This window comes from Myotis yumanensis, unplaced genomic scaffold (genome assembly GCF_028538775.1).
Source record: "Myotis yumanensis isolate MYYU_CA2020_CCGP unplaced genomic scaffold, mMyoYum1.0.hap1 SCAF_10, whole genome shotgun sequence".
In the NCBI taxonomy this organism is placed as follows: domain Eukaryota; kingdom Metazoa; phylum Chordata; class Mammalia; order Chiroptera; family Vespertilionidae; genus Myotis; species Myotis yumanensis.
The window spans coordinates 43107595-43122775 of NW_027223761.1; the positions used below are offsets into that span (position 1 = coordinate 43107595).

The 15181-nt window shown below is 59.0% G+C and overlaps 1 protein-coding gene across 3 annotated transcripts in view; it reads right to left on the bottom strand.

Moving 5' to 3' along the window:
• PDE2A (phosphodiesterase 2A) overlaps positions 1-15181 on the bottom strand; it is an 89850-nt gene that overhangs the window by 48265 nt on the left and 26404 nt on the right. Inside the window, exons 1-3 of one of the 3 annotated variants that reach the window (XM_070425560.1) lie at positions 14842-14885; positions 10029-10171; positions 4125-4186 (exon numbers count right to left, since the gene is read on the bottom strand). In XM_070425560.1, the coding sequence (XP_070281661.1) occupies positions 4125-4186; positions 10029-10164 (198 nt within the window). In that variant the 5' untranslated portion in view covers positions 10165-10171; positions 14842-14885. Of the gene's footprint in view, positions 1-4124; positions 4187-10028; positions 10172-14841; positions 14909-15181 lie in introns of those variants that run through there. The other 2 variants (XM_070425563.1, XM_070425562.1) reach the window with 2 other exon arrangements.

The window sequence follows — 15181 nt, forward strand, 5'->3', positions numbered from 1 at the left end:
GCCCGCAACCAAGATACATGCCCTTGACTGGAATCAAACCTGGGACCCTTGAGTCCGCAGGCCGACGCTCTATCCACTGAGCCAAACCAGTTAGGGCACAACTTTTAAATATGGACGTGAAAAGGCCTGCCTTCAGCAGCCCTTCCAGCCTCATCCAATGTCCCCAGCTGAGTCACCTGGGTGGGCTCCGTTGGCATGGTGACCGTCATCCCAGAGAGACCCGGCAGGGCAGCCACATGCCCTTGTACAAGCTGCGCCTTTCCCCCACGAAGCCTTTCTCAACCCCCTGGCACTCCTACCTCACACGACCCCTGGCTCCTGGCCCTACTATCACCATCTCACCATGCTGGACCCACTCACTCACCATCGGTAACCTCAGCCTCAGCCCAGACTCTGAGGCCAAGTGGTCCTTCGCCCAGGACCCAGGGCAGAGAGGTTTTGGAGCTGGTTCTCAGCACCGAGCCAGGCCTTTGCAGCCCCTTCCTGGTCTGAGTCCTTGTTCCAGGCTTCTCTCTCTGCTGTCCCCAGTCCTGTGCTGGTCCTTGTGGCCCTCAGCTGGTTCTGTCAGCAGCTGACCACATGGACTCTCTGACTATCCACCTGACCTCTGGACTCATCTGTCAATGGCCTTGACCCTCCCCATGCTTCGAAGGTCCAAGGCTTTCTCCACCAGCAAGTCTCCAAGACTGCCACCAACCCAGCAACTGCCTCTTTCTTATATCTACTCCAACCCCCTCATAATCATCCTCATTCAATCAAGAAACATTTATTGAGCACCTACTATATACGAGGCTTATGCCAGGCCCCAGGTAGGTCCAGGAGAGACAAAGGAGGCAACCTTGGTTCCTACACGAGGTGTTTGTAACTGCATGGGGAAGGACAGATACACGGGGTAACGAGTTACCTGACTCTAAGCTTAGAGAAGCTTGGGGGCTGTGAGTGACCTGGAAAGAGGAGAGACTGACTTGATCTGGTGTGGAGAGAGCAATCTGAGAGGACTTCACAGAGGAGGTGACATCTTATCTGGAGTACTGGTTGAAAATAAATAAAGAAACAAATAAAAAATAAAAACCACTTCAGAGAGAGGGATCAGTAGGAGTAAAGGCAGGGAGGCCAGGAAGAGCGGATGTCCAGAGGAGTGAGTACTGCCATGTCTAGGGGTAAAGGGCGGACATGAGGGGCCCAGCGGGCAGGGCTGGCAATGCCATGCCAAGGGGTATGGTCTTTAGTTATCCATGGGCAGCAGTAGAGGAGCCAGTGCTGGGCAGAGCATTTGGGTGCTTAGTGTAGAGACCTGTGCCCTGGCCTGTGTCTTCCTCTCCCCCGGCCCTCACCCCATAGGGCTCCCAGGCCCCTGTCTGGGCCCTGAGAGCCAACGCCGCGGGCAGGGACCCAGTGTTCTCCGTTCACTACGTGAGCAGCCTCAGTCCTGACATCCAGAGGGAGCATGATCCTGGCCCCAGAGGAGGACTCAGGCTGAACCCAGAGAGCCCTCCCCTAGACTGGCCAGCTGGCACAGGAGCCAGGGAGCCATCCCAGAGGGTGTGCTGAGCTGATACACCCTGGTAGGTGGGGATGGTGCTGGCTGCCCTGCTTTCCTGGCTGTCATGCTGCCAGTGCCAGGGGAACGTGCGGTGCCCACAGAACTTTCATGAACCCAGCTCAGCCCTGCAGTGCACCCCGTCTCACAGTTCACAGCCTAGTCCTGGCTCCAAGGTGCTCACTCTTGAGGACCTGCTGTGGGCAGGCACATCACAACACTGCCCTGGTGACTTCTCCCAGCGGCTCTTCTTGATTATGTCTAATAGGTGATTATTAAGTCCAACAATGATGGAGCTTCTTATCCGCTTGACAGGTGAGGAAACGGATGCCCAGGCAGGTTAAGGGACTGGCCCAAGTTCACACACCTAGGAAGTGGTGAACTTGAACTCATGCCCATTTGACCCCATAGACTGTTCTCTAGATACGGCCATCTTGTCTCTCCAGCCGCCACCATGACCTGAGGGCTCCTCATCGTCTCCCCGTGCCTCTTCCCCCTTTCCCTCCAGCTGTCCCTATAGTCTGGGCAGCTCCTTAGGGTCCCTACTCTCTCCAGTCCTGTCCTTTCTATGCCAAGGGTGGCAACCTGTCTCTCCCGGCAGGGCTGAGCATGGGCCTGGGCACTCAGGGTGGGGTGCTAACCGCACCCAGAAATAGAGTAGGCTCTGCCAAGAGGTCAGGCAGACACCTGCCATCTTCTGGGTGGGTGTGGGTTAGGGATTGGGGGGCGGAGGGGCAGGAGAGCTGAAAGCTGAGGGCCTTATAGCCTAACATTCTTGGTCTTAGGAGGGGCAGCAGGACCCAGACAAAGGAAAGGTGGGGAGAGAACAGAGAGAAAGAGACTGAATGGGGATGACCCTGAGAGGTCCCATGGCAAGGGTGAAGCTTGGCAGGGCTGGGAGGAGGGCAGAACGTGAACTTGCCAGGAGCAGGGCCAAGGGCTCAGGCAAAGAGGGCTGTGCAGAGGATAAACAGGGAGCCTGGGCCCAGCTCCCTCTCTCAGGGCCCTTTGCCCAGGAAGGTCCCAGCTTCTCCAAAGCCCTCTCCCTTCATGGCTTCCTGGGAGGATGACAAATACAGTCTCTCCTGGCGGGTGGCAGCGGCTGCTGAGACACTGCGGGCTCCCAGGAACGCCATCTGTCCCAGCTCTTGGGGGAGCCCCGCCCCACGGGGAATGCCATGGCCATAAATAAATTAATAATGACTCTCCACCCCCTTCCCCAGCTCCCAGCTGTAGGGACATTCTCAGGGCTTGGCCCCACGTCCCAGCAGTGAGCCCATGCTGACCCCTGTGCCCCAGGCCCTGTGTGGGTGTCTTCTTTCCCGGGCTTACCGAGGGCAGGGAGAGCGAGGTTGGGCAGGAGACACATCTGGGCTCCACTCACAGTCCTGCCCGACTCACTCACTGTGTGACCCCATAGGCCTCAGCTCCCCCGAATATGAAAGGAGAACAGCAGCCCCTGCCTCAGAGGGCGGCTGTGAGGTTAAACAGGGAAATGCGTCTAAAGCTCCGGGCACAGGGCGGGGGCTGATCCAGCAGCAGCTTCCCCTTCCTCTCGCCAGGACCGGGCACAAGCGTGGGCTCCTGCTGGCCTTGCTGCTTGGCCCTTTTTACACACACCCCTCCTCCATGCCCATCTTCGCCGTCCCCAGGCCACCCCATTTCTGTCGCTCCAGGTCCCTCTGAGCACTGAAGATTCCGAAGAGGCACCCAAAGGCACGGTCCGGGGCTGGGATGGCAGCCCTAAGTTCAAAGCAAATGCACTCCCTGAGATTCAGACGTGAAAAAAAGCAGTCCCCAGGCTCAAGGAGCTCACAGTTCAGAGGCGAAGACATACAGAGTCACGTAATGGAGAACAGGGGGCGCTAACGGCACAGAGAGCAGAATGCCCCAGGATCTGACTGCCTGGACAGGAGAGCTCAGAGGAGGGAGTGCAGGCCTGGAGGGCTTCCCGGAGGAGGGGAGGCTAGAGCTGAGCCCAGAAGGATTTGGGAAGCTGAGGCAGGAAGAGGCCAGCAGGAGTGGTTCTGGGAGGCGGGGATGTATGAAGGGAGAACTGTGGCCTGGCTGTGGCTGCAGAGGAAGCAGGCGGGTGGGTAATATGGAGAATTTTTTAGCAGAAAAGAGACAGGCTCAGGTTTGTATGTTAGAAAGATCCTTCTGGCTGCGACACGGAGGATGGGGACAACCAAAGGCAGACAGCAGTGAGCTGTCCAGGGGGAAGGTGACGAGCTGGGGGCTGGGGCAGGCAGCAGGATGGAGAGGAGAGAAACTCACACAATACTCAGGGCAGAGAATCCACCAGGAACTGTTGGATGGGGATGGGGAGGAGGGGGGAGGAGTCTGAAAGGGCTCCCAGGTGATCTGGGAGGAGGGCCAATCTTCAGTGGGAGGGACTCACCAGACACGAATAGGGTGGGGTTGGTGGTCTTGGTGTGGGGTGACCCTAGGCTGGAAGGGGAGGGGCTTGGGTTCGGCTCCAGCCTCCCAGTTCCCCCAGGAGCCAGGGCAATGCTCAGACTGATCCCAGCCTGTGCCCCTGCCCCCTCGAGCCCACCCATTCCTCCCTCTGCTGAGCTCTCACCTCCAGTCGGGCGTCTCTACTTCCTGGGGGCACTGGCTGCTGTGCAAGGAGGTCCCGGTTGGCTGCAGAGACAAGAAGGCCAGGGGCTCAGGTGTGCCAGTCCTTCTCCCCTTCTCCCCAGCCTGCTCCCCCACCCAGTCCCCGCAAACCCGGCTTCTTGTCCACAGGTAGCCGTGTCCAGGGAGCCGAGCCTGATTGCACACTGCTCTCTCCCCACACTCCCCTCCCGCTCCTGGCTTCACCCTAGCTCCGGCGTGTTCTCTGCCCCTCAACTCTGAGAACAGGGCCCTGCTCTTTCTTGCAGCCAGGCGCCCCTCAGAAAGGAATCCACCACACTTCTACCCATTCCCAGGCCCCCTCCATTTCTGCTTCTCTCCAGGGAACTTCACCAGCTCTCTCTAAGCCTCAGATTCCCCATCTATAACATGGGATTTGTAGTGTCCAGCTCACATAGTCACTGGGTTGGGCTCCCAGCTAGGGTTTCTGTGAATCCTAAATGTATACGATCATGTGTGTGTGTCTCCAACCCCAGCCTGGCACCCAGTTGTCCAGGCTCCAAGTGGACCCCCCACCCTGCCTCCCATCAGCACCACTCGCACAGCTCCGAGAAGGCTGGTGGACACCAGGGACTGCTCACCTGATCCCCAGGACGCCACCAGCCAGGTGGCATCCAGAAACCCCAGCCTCTCTGGGAGGCACTGCCCGGCCGGCCGGCTGCCCCTCCCCACCCCCACCCAGCAAGCACACCCAAGCATGGGACAGGCACAGGCGGCGAGATATTCTGAGCCTGGCTTCGTTCCCGTCAGCTGCTGGCCGCCATGCCAGCCTGGCGCGGGCGCAGGGGCTGATTTGATTTGGCAGCTTTGGAAGCGTGTGGTGGGGACAGGGAGGGGGAGGGAGGATGAGACACCCATCCCTGCTAGGAAATAAACAGCCTCAGGCACTCAGCGAGCTGGGGGAGGGCACAGTCTGGTATGGGGGGCTGGTTCCCTCCTGGCGCCCCGCTTCTCACCCAGGCCCTGGATGCCTGCCCAGGACTGCTGGCATCCGCCGGTCACAGGGGCGACAGTAGCTGCACCTGGTGTGTAGATGCTTGTGGTGTGGCTGTGGCAGGGTGTCTGGCTGTCCCACATGTCCCTGTGTCGTGGGGGGTCCCCCGCTCAGCCATGCCTGCAGCTGGGCCTGAGCCTGGCCCAGGACGACGGTGCAGTTTGGGGTGGGGGCCGGGGGGTGTCTGTGTGCAGAGCAATGGGCTAGATGTGGCCATCTCCCAGATGACTGTGGCCCCGCCACTGGGCCTCCACGGGGGACTAACTGCAGGTCAGCACGTGACAAGGTGGCCCCTGTGTCCGCGTCCACTGTAGGGCCTGGCTCCCTTAGCACTGGCTCCGGCCTGTTCCTTTCCTCTGTGCGATGACCCTGCTAACCCAGTCATGTCCGGCGGAGGAAATGACGAGGGCTGAGATCAGTGCCTGACCCCACGGCCCATCCCTCTGTCCACAGCCTGAGCCTGCTTTTCCACACGGCCTCTGGTGATCACCCCTGCGCTGCCTGGACAGCCCCTCCCCGTCCTTGAGAGGCTGCACTTGTTCCCCAACTGCCCCTCTCCCTCTGGTTCCTTGTCTCCAACTTCACGCCTGGGGAAGGTAGACAGGAGGTGGGAGCCTCAGCTAGGCATCCACAGCTCCTCCATAATCCCCCTCCTGCCCTCCTCCGCAGTGAGAGCAGGTCAGCTCACCCCCAGAGGCCCCAGGACCTACACCACCTGCTAATATGCTGCTGGCACCCGGGGGACCTGTCTGAGGGACAGGGGTTCTCGTTCTCTGACCTCAGCATTGAGAGGTCAGGGGTGTGGAGTCAGACCCTAGTCTCAAGGGACCCACAGGCCAGGGCTGTGCCCCAGACACCAGCCAGGAGGTCTGGGTAGGGTGGAGCCTGCTTTGGGGAAGACGCAATGTCTCATCTATCACCACCTCCCCATTGTCCCACGGTCCTCTGGGGACCTCAGGGCTCTCCCCACCCAGCCACAGGAAGCCGAGCCCCTCCTGGAAACAGAAGGAGGGGACACTGAAGGAGGGGCTCCAGGGCCAGGGGGAGACTCAGCCATGCCCTTGGGGCCACAGAGGCGGAACTTCGGCTCACAGAACTCAGTTGTCACAAAGGGTCTAGTGGGTCTACAGACTGTCTATAGAGAGGTCTTGGGGGACTTCCTGGAGGAGGTGTGGGTGCCCGAAAGGAAGAGAATACTAGGTTCCAGGACAGCCTCCTAACTAGAGACATAGATTTTCACCAGGGCTTGTGTCCATGTGAGCATGGGTGCACATTCCAGTTATGGAGTCCTGAGCCCTGGGGTGTGTCCTAAGGACTGGGTCAGCCCAAAATAGGGGTCAGCCAGGCAGCAGGCAACGGTGACGGGCAAAGAAGAGGAAGAAACAACGGTGACGGGCAAAGAAGAGGAAGGAAGAGGAGCTCAGGGCTGAATAGAGAGGTCTGTCAGGTTGGTCATAACACAGTCCTCAAAACCGAGACGCCTGACGCCAAGGGCAGTGTGCCTCCGTGACCCAGGCCCTGCCACAACCTGCTGTGCAACTTCCCCTTTGAGGACCTTCCGCTCTCTGAGCTGCCTTCCTCCTCTGAAGAATGAAAGGGTTGGGCTTGATGATCTCCTAGGGCCCTTCCAAGTCTGTCTTTTGAGAGAGGCTGACTCACAAGGACAGCCAGAGATGGAGTCTACAAGGATGGGGCAAGAGCCCGAGGGCAGCAGAGATGGCAGTGCGGAATGGGACAGCAGGAAGTGGCTGAGGGAAGAGAGGACAACCCCAGGGAGGCCCACCATGGGTTGGGCAGCTGGGGAGGGGCTCCCTGCTGGGGACCCTGTCCTCAGGGCCAAGACAGGAGGTGGAAGACAATGGAGCCTTGTGGATGATAGGGAGCAGCTGTCACCACCCCATCTGCCTCCTGGCCTGTGGGAGGAGAAAGACGGAGGGTGACAGACAAGGACTGGCCCCCCTAACCTGAATCCTGCCTCCACTCCTGCTCTCCAAGGGCTCCAAAGGGAAGGGGGAATGCCCAGGACTGGGAATCAGGAAGCTGGGTTTCAGGCCCTGCTGTGCTGTGTGACCTGGGGCTGCTCCCAGCCTCTGTCACCTGATCTGCAAACCAGGCAGTGGTACTGGGCTTCTGAGGACCGCCGCCGCGCCCCCCCCCCCCCCCCCCCCCCGGCCCAGGCGGGCTCTCTAGAGGGCTGGAACCCTCCTCTCCTGCCTGAATGCGGTGTGGGTACTGAGGCATGTGCACAACCCAAGAGGCAGCAAACCACTGGACAAATGGGCCAGACTTGTGCTTGCCACAGGGGAGTACCCATCAGTCATCCGCTCTCCAGGCATCCTGGCCCGGGACCCCCCTTCCTTAGGCCCTTCCATAGCACCCCCAGGGCACCAGCAAGCTTCTCCCTCCTCGGCCTGCACTCCAGGGGTGCCAATGCCTCACTGCCCCTCTGGCTGCTCTGGCCTCTACCCTAGTCGGAGGCCCTTGCACTTAGGGCCCTCACGGGCAGGGGTTGGTGTGTTTCTGTGTCTGTGTCCAGGAAGTGTTCATGTCCTGTTTTCCCCCTCAGGCCAGGCTGCCGGGGGGAGGGGGGCGAGCCCGGCTCTCCTTCCTCCTGTTGACATTTCTGCCCAGAGACTTTTGGAGCTGGGAGGCAAGGGCACGTCTCTCTCTCGGCCATAATCTGAAATGTTGAGGAATGGAGGCAGGGCTGAAGGAAATGGCCTCTCACCCTGCAGGCTTAGGGAGTGGCAGATCTCACACGAGCACACGCACCAGTTCTGTTAGGGCCAGAGAAAGGCTGTGTGACCCAGGTCTAGAGGCTCTCATTCCCCACCTAACCCAAGCTCAGCACCACCCCCGCCGGGGGCGGGGGCACCTGCCACCCCAAGCTATCATCTCCATCGCTTCTTGTTCTGTTTTAATAACTGAACATCGGCATTAACAAGGCAGGTGGCTGCAGCTCTTCCCAGCAGCCCCATTTAGAATCATTGAATCATCACATCATCAAATCCTAGAATCTTGGATTCACAGAATGTCTGCATCTTCGGCTCCCGGGGCCTCAGAATCTTAAAGTCACAGAATGTCGGAACCGCACAACCTCGCCTCCGCACAGCCCTGACAGGGAGCTGAGAGTCGTGGACGGCTGGCACCCCAGAGACCGACCATGCTCGAGTCTGTCATCCATCCCTAGAGCTCATAAGCTCCCTGGAGATACTGACCCCAACTTCCTCCTGTTACAGATGAGAAAATGCAGCCCAGAAAACGGCCTAGCGCAAGATTATCAGAGTTGGGAGCCAAGCAGGGCCCAACTCTGAGACTGCAATATTTTGGTTCTGGCAACTGCAAAACTTGTTGGAAAGTCACCTTCGACGCCTGCAACTCCTTTTGCTCTTCCCCTCTCCCTAACTCTGTGCCTCGGCACCCCAAATAAAGGCAACCATAGACGGGGGGGGGGGGGGGGGGGAGCTCAAGGGGCCAACTCCCTCAGGGCGGGGGACAGGGAAACACCAGCCAGAGGGCAGGCTCCTCTGAGGAGGTGCTCTGAACACAAGCCCAGAAGGTCCTGGACCCCCAGGGTCCAGCCACACCAGAGGTGGCAGCTTCTAGGGGACCAGATCCAAAGCGGAGGGAGCGCAGGAGGCTTACGAGTGATATTAGAACCATCACGTCTGCCTAGCATTTTCATAAATTTACATTTTCACTCATTTGGGAATGTATGCGTACGTTTCTGGATTTGAATTTTATTAAGTACCGCATTTCACAGGTTGTTTTGGGTTTTGCATGCTGAACACTCTTTGCCCAGGGCAGATCCGAGTCCCCACGCGACAGGAGAGGATGCAGCAGCCCGAGCATGGGCTGGGTCTCCTGGCTCCATTTAGCCTCAAAGCTGCTGACATGGGAGGCCTTCCTGAGACCTCTGGTCCTTAGAGGGCCCTGATGCAGGCCCAGGCATCTGTCCTTCCTCATCCAAATACCAGGGGCAGCATTCTCTCTTGCCCTTCACCTCTACAGCTGACCAACTCCCTCTTCCACTCCTGACCCCCCCCCCAACCCCCTCCCCTCTATCCTTGACATTTTCCTGTCTCAGCCTCCTCATCCCTTGTCTGGACCACACTATCCCGTATCCACACAGGCAGCCCCACCTCCCCCCTCACTCCTTCAGTGCGGTCTCTCTCTACCCAGGGCCCAGGGGGCTCCCCAACGCACAGGGCTGAGCCATCCCTGCCCTGCGCTGGACTCTTCCCCCACTGCCCGGATCCTTCTGGGGAAAGTCCAAATTCCTTGACATGCCTTATAAGCCCTGCACAATCTGGTCCCTGCCGGCCTCACCAGCCTCCTCCTCTCTTGATGCTTCACCACCTCCTCACCCCCCATCCCACCTGCTCAGCCTCCCCGGTAGCCCAGGATCCTGCTTCACAGAACTGCGGAGCCACACTTTCCTTTCTCTGTCTGCCACCAGCAAGCCTTCACATTTGCCGTTCTCTCCTCTCTGACCAGAACTTTCTCCTGGCTCTCCCTTAGCTCCCAGTTTACATATGTTTCCTCCTGGAAAATCCCCAACTTGCCCCTCCCTCTTCCTGGGCTGAATTAGGGACCTGGCTCTGTCTCACCATGGCCCCCTAGTTTCTCTCCAGCAGTGCCCTCACCACACAATCTACCAGCATCAATATGTGTCCGCGCCCCCTCCTGCATCCCATCAGCTGCCCACCATCAGCCAGGTACCTGGGTCTATCTACCTGATATGGGGCAGATGCGTGGTTACTCAGACTTGGGGTAATGTGTGGCAGAACGTTAGGGCCCACACTGTGCTCATCTCTACCTATCCTCTCTGTTGGGCACATAGTAGGTACTCACTTAATGTCCACCTATGAAGGCCTGGAAGTACACAGCATGAATCACGGACAGGCAGGGCTGGGGTGCTCAGAGGAAGAAAGAGTCCCTGGGCTGGGCTGGGGACTTCCTGGAGGAAACATCTGGGAGGATCCTCCATGTCAGCTCTACGACAGAAATGAGGACAGGCCACAGGAAGTCCCCAGCCCAGCCCTTGGGGGAGCATCAGAGCAAACCACCAGAGAGGACCAGGAGATTCAGTGGCCAGGACCCAGGATAAGACGCTGGAGGGGTTGGCAGTGCATTCAAGGAAGGCTTCCTGGAGGAGGAGCTGCTTCTGGCTGTTTTGTGGCAGGGAAGAAAATGGAGATGAATCAGGTTGGAGAAAGACAGAAATGTGGAAGAGAAAGCTCTGTCCCTGTCTGTCCTTTATCCCTGAGAGAAGAGGGAGGTGGATGATCACCTCCACCAGGAGTGAAGAAGGCTAAGGCGAATGGAGATGACATCAATACCAACACCATGGCCAGGGCGGGTATGGATGGCTGGGGCTGGCAGGGAGCAGGTCCCCAGCTGTGGCTGGGAAACATTTTCCTGTCTCCTAGCCAGAGGGGTCATTAATAATCATTTACCCACCACAGGCATCACGGAGGCCAGCCAGGGAGCAGCATGGTGCTGGGGCCAGAGCCCAGCCTGATGGCCAGGAGAGCTCTATTCTGGGCCTGGCCCTGCCACCTTGCTGTGAAACTGGGCAAGTCACCTAACTCCTCTTGGCCTCTGGTAATGCTGGTAAAAGGAGGGTCTCAAGAGGAGGCTGCCTAAAGTCCCCTGCCCTCCGCTTGGGCCTCAGTTTCCCTAGATGGCAATAGGGCTGCTGACCCTACAGAGGTTACAGCATCTGATGACTGACATGAGCATCTGGACTATGGCAAGCCCCGCTCAGGATGCATGGGATGGGCAGTCCGGACCCAGCATCTGAAGAGGGAGCCTCATGGAACCAGGTGCACATCCGGTTGGGGGATACACAGACGGAAGGGCCATCTGCCCAGGGCCTGGGGGCTGACAGTGTGGCTGGGCCAGGAAGACAGGGTTTCTCAGACATAGAAGGCGGGAGCCCCGTGAGGCCTACTTGGTCACTGCTATGAGTTTAGCACTTAAGACTGTGCCTGCCTGGTGCATAGCAGGTGCTTGAGAAGTGCTTTTAGACAACTGAATGAGTGCGTCTGTTAAATGAGAAGGTGGTGAAAGGAGCTAGGAACTTGGAAAGAGCTACCTAAAACATGACGATGACGATGACGGTGATTCAGGCAAAAGACAATGGGGCGGGGGGGGGGAGGCGGGAAAAGCGGGAAAAGCTTGGATGTGAAAACTTGAGAAGGATGGAGGCCCAGGATGGGCCGTCCAAAGCCATACAGTATTGCTCGGGAAGGATCCGTGGCCTTCAAGATCCCTTTTTCTAGTTGGGCCAGAATCTTCCTCAGCCTCAACCACATTTCTCTGTTCACCCAACACCGTCTTCAATGCCCAGCTCAAGTCCACTCACTTCAGAGAAACTTCTGGAATGTGAGGCTGAGGCACTGGCCCCCAGCCCCTTCCCCTAACTCTGACAGTCTCTGTGCCTTCCGACCGTAGGTCCTGTCCTTCCATGCTCTCCAATACCTGTTGGCAGGCTGCCCAGTGATGCTTCCTCGCAGTTTTCTCTGGCGGGTGTGACCTGCCTCTTCCTACTGACAGGATCTCCCCCATTAGACTAGAGGGTCCCCAAAGGTCTGACCAGGCTTCCTTTTTCAGAGAAGGGTCTCTGTGGGGACAGGGGCTACTCCCCCCATCAGATGTAGGGTCAACAAAGGTGAAGATAGACTAATGTTTGCCTGATTGTCTCCCAGCCCAGGGGCCCTCCCTGGGCGCCACACAGAGAAGGGAAGAGGATAGGCCAGCAGAAGGGGGCCCTTGCTGCTCAGCACCCTGGAGGTGATGGGAGCCAGGAAGGGCCCTGGGCCACCCAGGGGACGAAGACCTCCTGGTTGGCAAACTCGCCCAACTCCAAGCCCGGCCCAAGATGCTCTTGAGCCAAGGACGTGTCATCCGGGCTCCCACCCAGGCGTCATTGCCCGGCCCGGGTCCCTGCTCTCTGCGGGGCACTGTGAGGTGGTAGTAAACACAGTGACCCTGCGACACGTGCATCCTCTCCCCACCCTCCAAATCCCGGCCCAAACACGAGACAGGCTAAGAGGAAAAGAACAAAGGCTCCCGGACCACGACATCGCCCGCCGCCGGCCTGTCCAGCGCCTGCTCAGCCGGAAACCCAAGACAAAGGCCTTGGTCAAAGCGAGGAGGATGAAGGGCAAAGGGTGGACGCAGCTTGGCCTGAGGGGGCCATGAGAGAACGTCACTGGGCATCTCTGGGGACCTAATCGGGAGGAAAGCAAGGACCGGATGGCAGCCAAGCCCTCCCTGTGCACATGTCACTCCACAAACATTTATGGGACACCTGCTGGATTCCGCACACCCCAAACATTGCATACCTCGTTCCTCACCCCACATACCTTATGCACACACTCTCTTACCCCCTGCAGTACATTCCACAGCCCACAACACCCCACACACCCCTTAACTTCCTTGATACCCCTCACATACGCCTCACCACGCACATAAACAGCTCACAGGGAGAAAAGACCAGACAATCCACACGTCACACTGAAAAGTCACAGGGCTCACACACCCACACTTCACACCACACTCACACTCAACCTCCCACCATGCACCTCACCCCCCCCACACTCACCTCCCTAACCACAGACACACATCCAATTAAATTCAACACACACACCAGACATAGAGACACACCCTGCATAGATAATGTGCACACCTAATGTCACACCAAAACAGCCCCTCAGCATAGACAATCCTACCTGCACACTGCCTCCCCCCTATGCACACATGGGTGCGGGTGCATGTGCACGTGAACACACACACACACACACACACACACACACAGCCTTGAACCCCTCAGCCCTAGATGCTGCATTCTTTCCCACCCAGAGTTGCTCCAACAGCCACCACACAGACTCATGACCCTCAGACATCAACACACAGGTCCTAATCTATTTCCCAAGCAAGCCTAGGTTGTACAGAGTGACTCTAAGCCAGTCACCTAGGCTGCAAACACACTCAGACACACACAAACATCACATACCCTCTGCCCCCCACGCCCACTCCCTCGCTAAGACATTAATGAAACCTTTCCTCAGGCCCCTACAGTGGCCCTTCCTGGCAACACACAGCAACCAACAACAGAGACAATCACACATGCAATGCTCCATGCAAGCTGCCCCTACAGCTCCTCCCACGATGACAGACACACAGCCACATACACAGAAGTTCCCTATACACATAATAGTCATATATACAGCTGCCTGCCACTCCATACCCCCATGCAGCCTCCTTCCTAGCCACACACAGCATGCCATGCCAGACAAGATCGTCACACTCACCAACCCCCCCGAGAACCCCTCCAAACAATCCCCCTCACGATGACACACACAATACTACATGACACAACACACATGATCAAACACAAGGCACACCCAACATATGCAACTCAGCCTGTCCTCCACAAACACACACCCCAACTCACCCAGGCCTGGATACCCCCCCCCACCACAGGTGACTGGCACCAGATGGCAGTCCATCCCACGCCCCCAGCTGTTCCCCCTCAAGACCAGGACAGCAGGGACGAGGGGGGTTTATAAGTTATAAACCCGGTGCCCCATCGCACCACCCCCACCCACCTTAGATCCCTGGGCACCGTCCAAGGACTACACATTCCACGTTTACTCCCTCCCACCAGTGCCCACACCATGTCATGCCTGACAACATGGGGGAGGGGAGGTCCTGGGGGAACCAGCCCAGCACTCTGGGCCTGCCCCTCCTCACCCCAAAGCAGAGGCAGGTAGAAGGGGTGACCACAGGGAAAGACCCTAGAACAAAGGGAGAGACCGAGGGAAAGTGGGGGAGGGTGGGTCACGGACAGACCAAGATCGGTGGGCACATGGGCACAAGAGGCCAAACAAGAGAGAAGCAGAGAGAGAGGACGCCCAGAGAGACGTGGAGAAGCCAGAGGAGAAACAGAGAAAAGTGGGACCATCACACTCAGAAATGAACAAGAGGAGGGGAGTCAGCCCGGAAGGGACTAAAAGACCTTCCATACAGGAGGGAGGAACAGCAGGAGCCGGGCAGGAGGAGGAAGGAGCATGCGGGGAGGAGGCGTTGGGGACCCTGGGGTGGGGTCCCAGTGAGGACTGAAGTCCAGGTGTTTGAGTGGGAACCTGGGTGGGGGCACAGGTGAGGCTGTGGAGTAGAGGCCCAAGGGCTTGGAGCGAGACCCCAGCCCCGAGTTGGGGTCCTGGCTGAGGGCTGCGGGCTCAGGTGTGCGGAGTGTGCCTGGAGTCTGGTACACACGGCGGCAGGTTAGGGGTTTGGGCTGGGTTCCTCCACTAATCTGGGGGGCAGGTGGTTCTAGACTTGAGCAGAGCCTTCGGGGTGGACTGGGGTCCCACCGTGTATCGGGAGTTCAGTGCTTGGATGGGGTCTGGATCCGAAAGGGGTTCAGAGTCTGGGGTGAGGTTTGGACTGTGAGCGGGGGCTTCGCGGGCTCCGGGGATGGGCTGCAGGCAGCACGGGAGTGGGATTCGGAACGAGGGGAGGGTCTCCACCCCGAGGAGGGCTCGGGGCCGGGGGAGGGGGAACCCGGAGCCGGCGACTGAACGCTCCGGGGGGGACCCGGGCGGGCGCTGACCGACGCCGCTTCTCCTCGTGCCGGTGCGGAGGGCCCCCCTACCTGCAGGCTGTCGGCGCATGGCGGCGGCGGCGGCTCGTCCGGCTTGAGGAAGACCTGCTGGCCCCGCCTGAGGAATTGGACAACAGCGATGAGGATGTGGTGCAGCACCAGGACCATGCTCGCAGCTGCCCGCCCGCCCGCCGGCCCGGCCGCTGCGCTCGGTCGGCGCGTCCGCGACAGCTCCGCCGGGTCCGCGCTCTGTCCTCCCGGGCCCCGCCCCGGACCGCCCACTCCCCGCCCCCCGCCGCCCCGGCCCCGCCCATCACCCCGCCACCCTGGACAGCACCTCTCGGCTCGTCCGATCTTAGGACCCCAACCCGACCCCCACCAGCTCTCGCCG